Source organism: Petromyzon marinus, chromosome 1 (assembly GCF_048934315.1).
Source record: "Petromyzon marinus isolate PM22_M1 ecotype Great Lakes invasive population chromosome 1, UKy_Petmar_22M1.pri1.0, whole genome shotgun sequence".
Lineage (NCBI taxonomy): Eukaryota > Metazoa > Chordata > Hyperoartia > Petromyzontiformes > Petromyzontidae > Petromyzon > Petromyzon marinus.
In genome coordinates, this window is record NC_133667.1 from 24,949,348 (window position 1) to 24,963,681 (window position 14,334).

At 45.0% G+C, this 14,334-nt stretch overlaps 1 protein-coding gene across 4 annotated transcripts in view; it reads left to right on the forward strand.

Moving 5' to 3' along the window:
- Positions 1 to 14,334, forward strand: part of SZT2 (SZT2 subunit of KICSTOR complex) — a 119,500-nt gene that overhangs the window by 51,053 nt on the left and 54,113 nt on the right. For all 4 annotated transcript variants that reach the window (XM_032953111.2, XM_076066048.1, XM_076066051.1 and 1 more), the window contains exons 50-54: positions 2,227 to 2,391; positions 3,233 to 3,311; positions 12,255 to 12,398; positions 12,862 to 13,317; positions 13,832 to 14,025. In XM_032953111.2, coding sequence (XP_032809002.2) covers positions 2,227 to 2,391; positions 3,233 to 3,311; positions 12,255 to 12,398; positions 12,862 to 13,317; positions 13,832 to 14,025 — 1,038 coding nt within the window. The remainder of the gene's footprint in view (positions 1 to 2,226; positions 2,392 to 3,232; positions 3,312 to 12,254; positions 12,399 to 12,861; positions 13,318 to 13,831; positions 14,026 to 14,334) is intronic.

The following is a 14,334-nucleotide window of genomic DNA, read 5'->3' on the forward strand; positions in this document are numbered from 1 at the left end:
CTCACTAGCCCTAATGAGAGCTGTGTCCTGTGAGATGGAATGATTCATTAAAAATATGCATAAGAAACTAGCTGCTTTGTGATCTCAAACTTAGTCTTAAATTAATGCCTAGTGCTGTAGTTAAATATCGACACTAGGCCGACAAAGGTGGGCAGTTATTTTACCGGTCACACAGCTCTCTTGTGCGCTGTGCTGGCCTTCGTCGGTACTCGCTAGCAGCACTTTCCTCAACAGTCTGTGAAAGGCTATAGGGGATCGTAATCTATATATTGTCTTTGTGTACGGTGTGTGTGTATGTATATATACAGTTTGTGTGTTTATATGTCTATGTGTGGGTTTCTAGGTATTTCATCTCTCTTACTGCGTTTATACATGGCTTCGGCAAAAGACTATTGAAGCAAACTTGGCTTTTCGCCATTAAACCTGGTGTTACCAGCACATGTAATGAAAATAATATCTTGGAAAAATAGTTGTTTTAATTAAATAACAAATGTTCACTTAATAAAACCCACTTGCAAGGGGCATGAATAGGATTGCGTGTCAAACCACAGGCATCATTTATTAATTGGCGAGCACGGCTATTTCTGTGGCCTTAATTAGAGTTGGCGGGACTGATGAATTATAAAACACACATTGCAAAAGGGTTGTCTGACTGGTTGAATTTTAAAATAATGAAAGAATGCTTTGTTTAAATGTACGTGTGTGTGTGTACTGGATATGTTCTAGGATTGATAATGGGAATGGGGTTTTCATCGTCATTATAGTGTGCTTAAGACTTTTAAGGTGTTATTCGTTGTGGAGGGTGGTGGCGATATTAATGGTGGTTGGATTGTGGTGGTGGTGGTGATGGTCAAGTGAAAGACACCCAGACCGAGGATTCGAACCCAGGGCTTCAAAGCTCATTGCTCACTGCTCATTGTGCCTCTTGACACGGTGGTGGCCATTATGGTCGTCCTATAGACGGGACTCTGCCACAGAAATGTGGAATTTCCTTCACTGGATCAGGGCTGCTAATAGAGATGTGAACACTTCCCAATACACGTCTGAACAGGGAGATATTTTACACACTTGAAGTAATTTGCACTATTGCGCACTTATTAAATGTTATGCTTTAAGGACTCAACATTCCTTTGCAAACCCGTCAAATACTATGCAAAGGGTTAAACAAGAAAAATGGATGGTAGGAAATGGAGCGTTAAGAGGTGATAAATATATGGATGAGACTTCGCTGCAGTGTGGAGTCTGTTTTGGTGATTAAAAAAAAGATGTGGTTGTATGCTCAAGGGGCCATAATGGCTGTGTTGGACACACGAAGCCAGTACCACTGTGTCTTGGGTTTGAGCCCTGGCATTGGCTGTCTCTCACAAGGAGTTCATCATTGCCTTTTCAGTTACTGTGGCAGCCCCATACCTAGGTTCCTGGGTTCGAATCCAGTTCCAGCAGTCCACAATTATACCAGGTTATTATGAGTTTGATCTGTGTGTATGTTGAACTTCTCGCGCACCATACGTAGCCAACTGTGCTAATCGGAGGTGCAGATATCTCGGCCCGTTTCCCCATTAACTGTACAATCGCTGAACTAACAATTGTCTCCCCCATGCCTTCCAATGTATCGCTCTTTTCTTATCCTGTTGCTCCTCCCTTTTTCTCCCTTTTCTTATCTCCTTTTACCTCGATTTCCCACCCATCACCTCCCTTAAACTCGCAAGCCCTCACATTTCACCTCTCCCCCACCTCCAATCACCTCCCTTTACTTCCCCTCACCTCCTCTCCATTCCCACCACTTTTGCCTGCCTCTATTTGCTTCTCTTTGCATTCTTCACATCTCGTTCCCCCGTTTCATTTATTTTCTTCTTCATCATCAGCATCTCATATTGCCTCCCCATGCGACTCACCTCCCCTCACATCCCTTCACTTCATCTCCCACTAACTCCCATCACATCTGCTCACTTCTCATCAGCTTCCTTCATGTCTATGTACCTCTCTCGTCTTTACTCCCCCCTGATTCCTCGACTCTTGTCTTTCTATACCTCTCGTCACCACCCTCCTTTTTCACCTCTACTCACCTCCCATCATTTCCCTTCACCTCCGCTCACCATCCCTCACATCTCTTCACTTTCCCCTCCCTTCACCTTTCCTTTTCCCTCTCCTTGCTTCACCTATCCCTCGCTTCCCCCCCCCCCGCACCTTCATTGTATACCTGCCCTTGCTTTCCCTCGTACGTAGTTCCTCCAGCCACACGGGCAGGCACCGTCGGAAACCGTGCTGGTGTTGATGCCGCCAATGTGGGGCCCGCGCTTTCCGGCCGTCCTGCACTACCTCCGCCAGAACCTGCACACCTTCCTCCTCTCGCCCAAGTACATCGACACGGATCCTGAAAACCACTTCCAGGTAAGGGGTCGGTGGCGGTTCAGGGTGGGTTGGGGGGGAAGGAAACCTTTGGAGAGTGCATCCCTTTTTTTCTCCATGTCGTGTAACTCCACGTGTCTCCTCCTACCTGTGCCTCTTCACCTCCCCATAGCTCCCTTCAGCTTCCTCTGTTTTCCCTTCACCACCCCCGAATGGTTATATAATGGACAATGAATCAATGCAAGGAGATAATGAATCTCACGGGCACTGACTGGCCTGGTTAAAGGACACTGAATTCATGGTACAAGCTCAATTGTTAAGTTAAATACAACAGATAATATATCTACTTGGAATTCAGAGTTCTCGACTCACAATTAGTAGATTGTAAGTTCAAAGGCTGCTCTGGGGTCGAATCAGCCTATCACCATTATCCCTCCAGGGTTGGGGAAAAATAGTACCACTTTGTTCAACGTCTTAAAACCGTGGTTGTCTTGGAGCGTCTGGACCCTGCTGTAAAAATGTGAATTTCCTCCACTAGCCCAGCAGAGGTGCACTTTTGAAAGAGACAGACACCCAGACAGAAGGAAGCCTGAACCCTTAGATCTTCGAGTTTGCTGGCTAACATGGCTAATATGAGCCTAACCTCCTGAAAGGGAAAGAGAAAGAGACTCTCTCTGGTTTAATCTTTTTAAAACCACAAATCACGTGCCACAGTTTGAGAGAGACTGACCGAGAGATACTCAGCTCCTGAGCCTGGAACCCATAAATGAGCCCCCCCAGAGGGAGACAGAGAAAGTGAGAGACAGACCTGCATCAGGGCTCAAACTCAGGGAAGGGGGAGGTTTGTTGATTCTGGCTTGTGAATGCTGTGTTTCTACTCCAGCATTCCTCTGACAAGAGATATTCAAAGGGAGAAATTTACCTGTACAACAAGCCTGGCGGTCTGGGAACAGGAGGAAAAGGTAAGGAACCACTGAGCCTCACTCACTCAGTCTTGAGTAACATAAAGCCAATATGAAACCAAATTGAAACCGTGTTACATTTCACTTTGTTGCGTTTAAAATGCTGCACAGCGTGCCATGTTAAGCACTGCAACTTGCTTCGGTTTAGCAATGCATTTATACATTACTGAGCCATTGGGGTCAACCGCGATCCACGTGTTTTAATTATTCATTGGTAAAAGCAGGAAATGCATGGATGCCCAGCCCCAAGGGGCTCAACTTAATCTAAAGGAAATGCATCCGTTTGGCCTATGAGTAAAAAAAAAAGGAGACTTTTATTTGCGCGAGGAACACGCAAATAAAAACGTATGAGTAAAATAACCAGGACAAATTATTTTTTCTGTTTTCTTCAACATCTCTGGATTAATATGTGACAAAAAACCACCATGTTTATTATTTACCTTCATGCTGCCACATGACAATCCATGTAATTTAATCTGGCCAATCACGGCGCCGTCTTATGTGTAACAGGAAAAAAACATAGGAATAGGTTTTACCCTTTTAACTGGCACAAAAACTGACACCTTTATTCAAGGCATCATGTTTGCAATAACCACAACACAAGCAGTCAAAATGCAAACAAAAAAGACAACTCTGATAATAAGAAGAAAAACAACACTTTGAGCAAAGTTGCTGTGAGTTTGCATGCTCGCATGCGTCTTTATTTTTCTAGTGTAGCATTCTCAGAGCATTGTTGTGTGCAGCGTTATTGCATGAACGTTGCACTATATAACTTGCGGTTAATGATCTCACCTCCACACAAACTGACCACGTCCATCATCGTGCTCTGCTGATTGGTGCTGTATCAACAGCGGCGGCCCAAGACCATCCGTCCTTTGTAGTGTATTTAAGGCTTTATCGATGTGAGGGCTCAATATTTTGTCAAGAAGGCCAGTCTGAATGATCAAGTTCCTTTTTTTAATGCTCCGCAATGGCTTTCCATTAACAAGTCAAAGAGAAAAGCTCAAAATCGTATAATGAATAAATAAAAATCCCTACTTTTTGTTTTGATAAGTTCAGTATCTTACTGTGTTTTTTTTTTTAAATGGAATTGCTTCTTCTTTACAAACCATGGTGGTTGGTATTCTGTGATTTCCTTGCTATTTTTAAAGCTTTTTTGTCCACTGTAGCGTCCTACTCAGAAGTGTTTCTAATTGTATTGAGTTTGACGCATGAAACGTTTCCTTCTCATTTACTGTCACCTAAAGACATGAACATATGTCAAGGACATATTAAACATTTTTCCTGCTTGTGGATACTATTTTGTCTATTTGTGGCGGGATCAATAATGATCTTTCCTGACTTTAACGTCATTTTCTCCAGGCACCAGATCTTATGCTGCTTTTCCACTTGCCACAGTGCCAGTCAGTGTCCTGTTGTTTTCTGACATTATCAACGTCTGTCGTCTGCTTTTCCTCACGAGTAGGATTCGTTTTTAAGGATTCATTTAAACGATCTTCATTTTCCAAACCACTTTTTTTATCAATTTAACAGCATGTTTTCAAACAAAAAATAACATTGGTAATTGGCTTTAAGTGATACATTAAAAAAAACCCCTTAATATTATTTTGTATTATATATTATTTTGTATTATATATTATTTATACAATGTAATTAATAATGTGTGTTCACAAAGCTGCCCATACATACCTGAGTCAATGTTGATAAAAACGGCCTCATAGGAATTCAACAGTGGTCATCCTATGGATGGACTGTGCCCCTACCATGGAAATGCTTTGGGTATCTGCACAGGACGGAGGTGCTTTGGTTACATTGGAATGCAACTCGGAGCCCAGTGACCCAAGGGAAGACCTATAGCCATGTGGGGGGGATACTATAAACGTGGTCCTTGAAATACCTGTTGACTGTGCAAGACAGGGAATAACTAAATCCTCGTGGTGGGACTGTAAGAGTGCTCCTTGAAGGCTATGGCGACTGTGTAAGAAGATTGAAAGCCACAGTTCTAGTAATGAGACTGAGGGTGGTGCTTGAAGGGCATGTCCATGTTGTAGCAAATAGAAGACCATTATCATCACGCGTTATATTTATTTTTTGGGAAAAGTAGGTCTTTATTTTTTCAGACAAGTTATTTCATTATCCATTTATAAAAATCTAAATAACATTTGTGCTTAATTTGCAATTTTTTTTTAAGAAAAAGCAAATCTTTATTTTGGTCTCTCTGAAAAAATCTTTAACATGATTAAGGAATTATTTATTTCTGTGTGTAGAGAGGTCCGTAAATCTAAACTTAGCAGAGTGCCTCCTGCTCGGAAATTGATGCTTTGTCAATCGATTTTTCTCTTTTTTTTTTTTTATTTCGACCGCTGAGACGTTGCAGGTTTGGGGTGGATTTGTTACAGCGAATCAAGCGGCATTCGACGTGACCAAACAATGTTACCCCAGCCTCCTCATCCTGCCACTCTCTTCCATCGCTCACCAAACATTTAACCCTTTATTAGACCGAGACTTGCCTGCACAGGACACTGGGTTGCAGCATTTTGAGTATTAATTCACACCAGATTTTAAAATCGCAGTCTTCATTGAGGTTCAGTTCTAGAAGACTGGGTTTCAGGATTTCAGACCCTTCATCGAAACTGTATTTTAGGATCTTTATCTTTGCTGAGACTTAAGTTATTATTGAAGATTGGGATTATAGCCTCTTGGAGCCTAGTCTCAATTACAACTCATTACACTACCTTGCACTAATAGATAAAATTACGACCGAGGACACACCATTTCTCCTATGAGTATTGGCACCGAAACTTCATCACCCTGGTGGTCTGTTCTAATTTCCTCCCGACTGCTGCTTGCTGTTTTTTTTGTAAAACTTTTTTTATCGTTTATATATTTTTCTCCTAATTGTTCCTATTTTGTTGTTACGTGATGAATACATTTCCATTCGGAACTCTCACAGAATGCTAACGTCTTCCCGAAGATGATACTGAACCACTCAAGCCCCTTCAATTGCCTTTTATACCCATGTCACGAGCTGTGTCATAGAAGCATTCGTTGCACGGACATCGAGCTGAACATTTTAGTCCTCTGCTTTAATTTGCTTAATGTCTGCAATAAAACACAAATTTTACTTTTTTTTGTTCTGCACATTCGTTAGTGATCGGGCTGAGAGCATTCACTCTCTGCACTTGAGAACCGCTTGTAATTACTGCTGGCTGAATTATAGACCTCAGTGGTGCCATGTCGAAGGCTGTTGGTAACGCTGACAAAGCCATTTTGATGTGAAGTGGTGGAAAATCTAAATTTTACCAATGATTTTTCTGCTATCTCGGTATCTCAAGACAGCCATGTATCTTTGATCATTATTACAGCAAAAATATTTAGCATTTTCAGCAGATACAGCAGCAGAATCATCATTGCCATCATTCGCATCACCACCAACAACAACAACCGCCATTCGCCACTAAGTGGCGGTGACGTCACCACGACGCTTGTGCCAGGCCATGTGCACCTTGAGGCCACGTGAAGTGTCGAACGCCCACTGGCAGGAGGTCACGGGGCAGACCCAGGTGCCATGGGTCGACTGACTGAGATGACTGGCTGATGCACCACCTGTGCCCCCTACTGTGCCAACCTGCTGTGCTTTAGCCACCCGGCGCTCCGCTCGTTGTTGTGAGCGTCGCTCCTCCGCCCTCCGTTGTTGTTGGAGGGCAACTGCCTCCAACTGCCCAGTAGCGTCCTTCACGAGCCTCCCACACAGAGGCCGATCTTGACACCGCTGGTACCAGTCATCGGCAAGTCCGCTCAGCTCCACGTCCTCCTGTACCACATCACTCCATCTCTTCTCTAGCCCGTGCTGCGCCCGTTTAGCCCCCTCGATCCGGCCGAACAATAGCTGTTTCGGCATGCGGTGGCTGGGCATGCGGGCTACATGACCCAGCCAACGCAGCCTTGCCTGCCGGAGGAGCTCACCGATGGGACCTTGCCCACCACCACCACCACCACTATCAGGAGCGATAGTAACAGTATAAGGGTTTACGGAAAGACAGTTGGAGAGAGTAGGAGATGAGATAGATATATCACAGAGAGAGGGCGAGTACGAGACTGGAAGGATTGAAGAGGGGAGAGCTATAATAGGGTTGAGAAAGGAGAGGAGAGAGGGGTATAGTGGTGTGTCATTCTAACAGCATTTGACAGGAAACACAGAATACATAAATCAGATGATGCACACGAACACATGCACACAGATACGTAAATCCACAGATATAGAAATGCACTCTCATGCACACACAAACACACTTTTTCATTCACCCACACACGCTTTTTCATTCACCCACACACTCTCCAATTCACTCACAATTGTACAATCCCTTTCACTCCTACACACTCCCATTCATTCATACATTATCCTGTTCGCTCATACATACACACAAACTCTCTCCCAGTCACATTCTTCCATTCCCTTAGACACACAGACATCTTCCCATGCATTCGTACATATACACATACACGATTTCCTATTCACTCTGGTACAAAGACAAAGATCCCCCCTATGGCCTTAACAGGCTGTTGGGGCGAGTACTGTTAATGATCACGTGCTCTCATACAAAGAAAGACACACATACACAGACAACTGCCATTTGTCACTAATTGGTGGTGACACCACTGCAGTGCTTGTGCCAAGCTAGATGCATCTTGAGGTGCGCACACGCACACACTCTCACACACGTACATGCCCTCCCACTCGCTGAAATACTTTCCCATTCGCTGACACACACGTACACACACATCCATTCACCCTCACTCATACTCGTACGCATATGCATGCACACGCACAGAGAGGCTTTTAGTAATATTGATTGGTAATGATGGAGTGCCGTGTTATGAATGAACGCAGCAAAATTAATATCACGTCCAGTTAAATTAAGGCGCTGAGGGCAGGAAGGCAAAGCCTAGCTTAGAAGTTTCAAACCCCCCTCTGATTTTAACCCCTGAGACAGCGGCATTATCCTTATTAATACTCGTGTCAAAATGTCTCCCTGCTTTCGAGTCCTTTGAGCGACATGTCTCTCTTTGTATGTATGTTTGAACTTCTTTCCCACCGCGCGTTGCCAACCGTGCTGATCGGAGGTTGGCAGTCATGAGTTGGCAGAGTTTCCATATTCCCGTGGCGGGTTCCAGTTGATCCATACTACAATCACTGTTGATGAAGCATATTCTGTTGACCTCACATGGACAACTTGTTTATAATGGTAACAACGCTGGGTGTGGTGATAATGGCAGTAGTATTAATATCGTTCTTTATTTATCCGTATTCTACATTGCATTTTATTTAGCCATTTGAGAGGCCATTTTATCCATGTTTCATGACTGACATTCTTTAAATATCTATATGGGAGCCCATGAACTGTAACTCATTGCAATAAATTTCACTGTAATTGCCATCCTTAATTTAACCAGGTGAGAATTAAAAAAATGCATCCTCATACAATGACATTCCTTTATTTAACCATTAAGAGTCCATTGACATGCATTATTTTGTCAATGACATCCTTTATTTAAACACGTCAGTGCCCACGGAAATCCATTGCCTCTCAGTAATTGGTAACTTTATTTAATCTGGCTGTGGTCTATTGAGAGATTTATTAATTTTACACGAACCTACCTACCAGAGACCTAAAGAGCAAAACAGTATGCCACATTGCAAATGCCCACGACTCAAAGATCCCGAGGAAAATAGCGATATAATTCTCAGTGTTTTGTGGTGGGCACTGCTGAAACTAAAGCATGCCTTTTGACAATTCTGCATGAGTGCAGTGGGAGAAACGAGCCCAAAAAGGCTTGCGTGACTGCGTTGTGTATCGCATTCATTGTGTTAAAATATCCGATCCATCATAACCAGCTTAAATGCGCTCCTCCCCTCCGTGTGTGTGGAGATTAATGATGGCACAAATGCGTATGTGTGGCGGCTGTCTGCTCTCATTGACATAAATCTGTGAGCGTGTATATGTGTTTGTATGAGGCAGAGTGTGTGCAGTGTTGTGCGTGGGGAGCGGTAGTGTAAAAGTTCGCACACGCTGCGCTACGACCATGGCAATCCGGTTTCGATTCCCGCTCACGGCAAATATTTGAACCAGTTCTCGGCCTCCTCTAGGTCTACTCAGCCTTACATATGTACCTTGTGCGGTGTGTAAACAGCAGCACGGTGGAGACAGGCAGCTGGGTGTGGTATTGGCCACCCACCCCACTGTGGTCCGTACTTGCTAACAGCACTTGCCCCAATGATATATCAAAGGCTATATATGGCATATTTGTATCATGTGCTTCTGATTGTGTCTTATTTATATGAATGAGAGTGTAGTATTGGTGATGAATATGTAATAATAACCCTAGGACAATATCATTGCATTGCATACTCTGTAAGGAGTGTCCTGCATTGCATTATAAGTCATTTAAAATGTTTACATATGTATGTGTGTGTGTATATGTGCTGTACGAACTCGGCGAATGGAGTTCTATTTATGCTTACGGCCAACTTCAGTGACACATATATAACTGGCCCGAGGCCTCCCATAGGTCATTTAATCCTTAAATTAATACCTGGTGCCGTTTGTAAACATTAGCTTAGAGGATACAATTGCGGCCAGGCGTGGTGCTGGCAACGCCACCCACGAAATGTACTGTGCTGGCCTTACTAGGTACTCGCTTACAGCACTTGCCCCAACAGTCTGTTAAGGCTATACGTGAGATCTCTGTGTCGTGTCTGTGGGATTGCATGTTTATTTGGGTGGGGCAGTGGTGCATTTATTAGTGCACTCCACTACGAATAAAGATCTGGGTAAAATTTCTGGTCACGTAACATTAATGGGCAATTATTGTCTGAATTTATCCTGGGCCTGGTCCCTAGGTTAACCAAGCCTTAAATTAGTACTTGGTGCAGTGTGGAAACACCATCGCCAAGCGGACAAAGGTAGCTGGGAGTGAAGCTCGCTATGCCTCCCTGTGTGCTTTTGCCGGCTTCTGTAGCTAACCACACCTCCAATTTAGCAGTTGGGTACGTACGGTGCGAAAGAAGTTCAACAAACCTACATTTTGGAAGGCTATACAGGGCTCTTTTATCTTTTTTGTGTCTGCGCACATTTGTATATATGTGTGTGTAGCAAGCGGTAGTGTAGCAGTTAGCTGTGCTACGAAGCTGGCGACCGGAGTTCGATTCCCACTCACGGACAATATCAGTGACGATTATCTGAACCGGTCCTGGGCCTCCCCTAAGTCGACTCGGCCTCAAATGAGTACCTGGTGCGATGCGTAAAAACATTGCCACGAACAACACTTCCCCCAACAGTCTAAGGCTATACGGGGATCTTTGTTTTGTGCATACATCTGTGTAAGTTTTTGTGTATGAGTGGGTGTATATGACGGTGTTTTGTTTATGTATGTGTTTGTATGCTTGTGTTTTTGTATGTGTGTGCATGTGTAATGCTTATGTCAAGTAGGACCCTTATACAGAGCACAAGCGGGAGAGTTATAATAATGCTGAGAGCTCACCCACCCTCCCCCGCTCGCCTTCAATTGAATCCAATGCACTTAGCATCGTCTTCCGGGACCACAGACCACCCAAAGTGGCTGTCAGAGGAATTAAATACAGCATCATCACAACACACACAGCCTCCTACAGCCTGCAATTCATACAAGCTATAAACCTGTCTTGTTTGAGATGAGTGGGTAAGAGAGTGAGTGAGTGTGTGAGTGAGTGAATGTGTACGCACATCTTGTTTGTGTGCGCCTATGCATAAGTGTGTTTTGGTTGGTGCATTTGTATGTGGGCGAGTAGATCAGTGTGTGTATGTGTATCTGTATGTGTATGGTGAGCGGCAGTGTAGCAGTTGGCGCGTTGTACTATGAACCCGCGCAACCTGAGTTCGATTTCTGCTCAAGACCAACATCAGTGACAATTATCTGAACCGGTCCTGGGCCTCCCCTAAGTAGACTCAGCCTCAAATGAGTGCCTGGTATGGTGTGTAAACATCACCACTGGGAAGACAGGCGGCCTGGCGTGGTGCTGGCCACCAACCCTGTTGTGCCCTGGCCTTCAGGCCTTCATAGGTATTCGCTAACGTCATTTGCCCCAATAGTCTTTTAAGGCTATACAGGGAATCTTTGTCTTTATTATTGGGAGCTGTGATGTTGTTGGTACCACACTGCCTTAATAAGAGTTATTATTCCAGTGTGAAAACATCAGCACTGGGGAAGAAGGTGGCCGGGTGCGGTGCTCTCCTTGCCACACTCCTGCATGCGCTCTGCAGGCTTGCAAACGGCATTTGGCCTCGCAGTCTGTAAAATATGTAGGGCATCTTGTTCTTTGTGTGTGTGTGGGGAGCGGTAGGACAGTATGTTGTGAGTCTGGTATCTGAACATTTCCTAGGCCTCCTTTATGGCCACTTTTACGAGTTACCGAATGGTCTTTCAACACCTGAGGTAGCTGGGTATGAACCTGGCCTGGCCAACACTACCGTGTCATGACACATACAGACCGATGTATATCTTCAAGTAGGTGTCAATGTCGTGCCTGTTGCATATTAGCATTTTCTGCACCTCTGATTCCATGATGAACTCATCCAATGAAGTATTTTTTTATAGGAAGATATAACCCAACATATATTTACGTGTCATATGTGTGTGTCTTTGTCGGTGAAATATGTGGGGAGCAATGGGTGCAGTAGTTAGCGCTTACACTGCCTTACAAACCTGGCAACCCGAGTTTGAGTCCCGCTTATGCTCAACATCGGTCAACTCAGCCTTGAATGACTATCTGGTGTCGTGTGTAAACATCAGCACTGGGGAGAAAAAGGTGGTTGGGCGTGGTACTGGCCAACTACCCCCCCACTTGTACCGTGCCAGGTATAATAGGTGCTCTCTGACAGCACTTGTCTTGACCTCCGTGTGCAGGCATCGCGTGTGTGGCTCTGTCTGTGTTGGCACCGCCCGCCGACACCAGTGAGAGCAGTACGGAAGAGATGAAGAGAGACCCCCTGTCGGACACCGACCTAGACGCTATGACCCAGGTCACCCTGGTCAAAGAGGGCAGCGAAGGTGAGTTCATACTGAGTCCTAGCTCGACTCGGCCTCAAATGACTACCTGGTGCGGTGTGTACACATCCGGACTAGGGAGACAAGTGTGGCCGGGTGCGGTGTTGGCTGGCCACCCACTCCTTGTGTGCCATACCAGCCTTCATAGGCGCTCGCTAACAGCACTTGCCCCAGCAGTTTGTTAAAGGCGAGAGACACGAGTTTGATTCCTGCTCATGGCCAATTCCATTGACGATTATCTGAACTGGTCCGGGGCCTCCTCTACGTCGACTCGGCCTTGAATGAGCAGTTGGTGTGGCGTGTAAACATCGCCACTGGGGAGACAAGGCCGTCAAGCGTGGTGCCGGCCATGCAGCCTCTTGTGTCCCGTGCCGGCCTTCATAGGTGCTCAATAATATCACTTGCTGTATGGGGGATCTTTACTTTGGTGTGTGTGAAGTGTGTGAGGATGAGTGTGTGTGTGTAGTACCCACAGGTGCCGTGTTCCGCTTCTCGCTGTGGGAGACGGGCACCATCAGCATGGTGCAGCTGTGCGAGCGACTCCGGGCGGCCGTGCTCCACGCGGTGTGCGAGGCGGCGCTGGAGTTCGCCGTCCTCACCGCCCCCCTCTCCATCCCCGAGCCGTCCTCGTCGTCCTCGTCGTCGCCAACGTCGTCATTCATGTCATCGTCGCCAGCCGGAGCATCTTCATGTTCGTCATCATCACCAGCAGCAGCTGCAGAAACATCAACATTAACACCGCTGTCGTCATCATCAGCAGCAGCATCATCGTCAACATCATCATTATTGTCACCATCAGCAGCTGCAGTTGGAGCATCGCCATCGGTAGCATCATCAACAACACAAACGTCACCATTATTATCGTCATTGTCAACGGCAGTACCACAAGCCACTGAAGGCGATTCGGGAATGGCTTTGAATGGTACGGAACATTTGCAAGCACCTAAATTAAAGATAAATAACAGCTCTTCTCTAGCTAGCTGCACACCCATCCTGTGTGTAGTCTGAATCCAACACAAGCTTCACGCTTCCTTGATGAGAATCGCCCAAGTCAAATGTGTAATCATTGCCACTGACCGATTTTTAGAATGCTCCACTGTCGGACCATCATCAATTAAAGATCCTGTGCCATGCAATTGGCCAGATTAAAAAAAATTGTAGCCAAAAGTTGGTCTAATCTGCGCAGTCAGTTTGGGTGTGTGTGGCTGGAAGGGAACTTAATTAAATTGGGGAAATGTATTTTTTTTATTGGGCTCCTGTTTATCTGAAGTGAGTAGCTGGTAATGTTAAATGTGAAGGGTTTAATTAACACGAGTAGTTGTTGTTTCTCAACTAGTCGTTCTTACTTTAGTCGCTATATTTGCGGTAGTTTATGTAGATGTTGTAATGGTAGTTGTGTGATTTTTGTCGTGGTGATTGTTCTCTTATTTTTTTAGTGCCCGTTGCCATGACTTCTCCAGCCCCCGCGGCTCGCTCTCTCTCCAACCCCATCCCGGGCGGAACGCGGGGCTCTCAACCCCCGCTCTCTCCTGGAATTACAGCGGGTGTTTCTGCAATGCCAGAGCTAGCCGCAACGTCTGGAACATCGCAGGGAAAGTCTGGGAGGAGGAGCTTTTGGGAAATATTGGCGGTGAGATGGTGACTTTATGCTGTTGCTGATGTGAATAGTGCTGCCTCTCGTGAATAATAATGAATAATGATGATGAAGCTTGTTATGATGGACGCTTGTGTTGCAACCGAAACGTCGTGTTCTTTTATTATTATTGTGACTTTTCCGAAAGAACCAGAGAGTTTGGATTCCTGCAGTCACGAAAGCTTCAAATCAAGATAATAATGTATTTCTACTCATGATGTTGCTAGTGATGATAATAATGCTGCTGCTTTTAACTATGATGATACTTTTGGTGATAATAACAACAGCTACTGCTGTTGATGATAT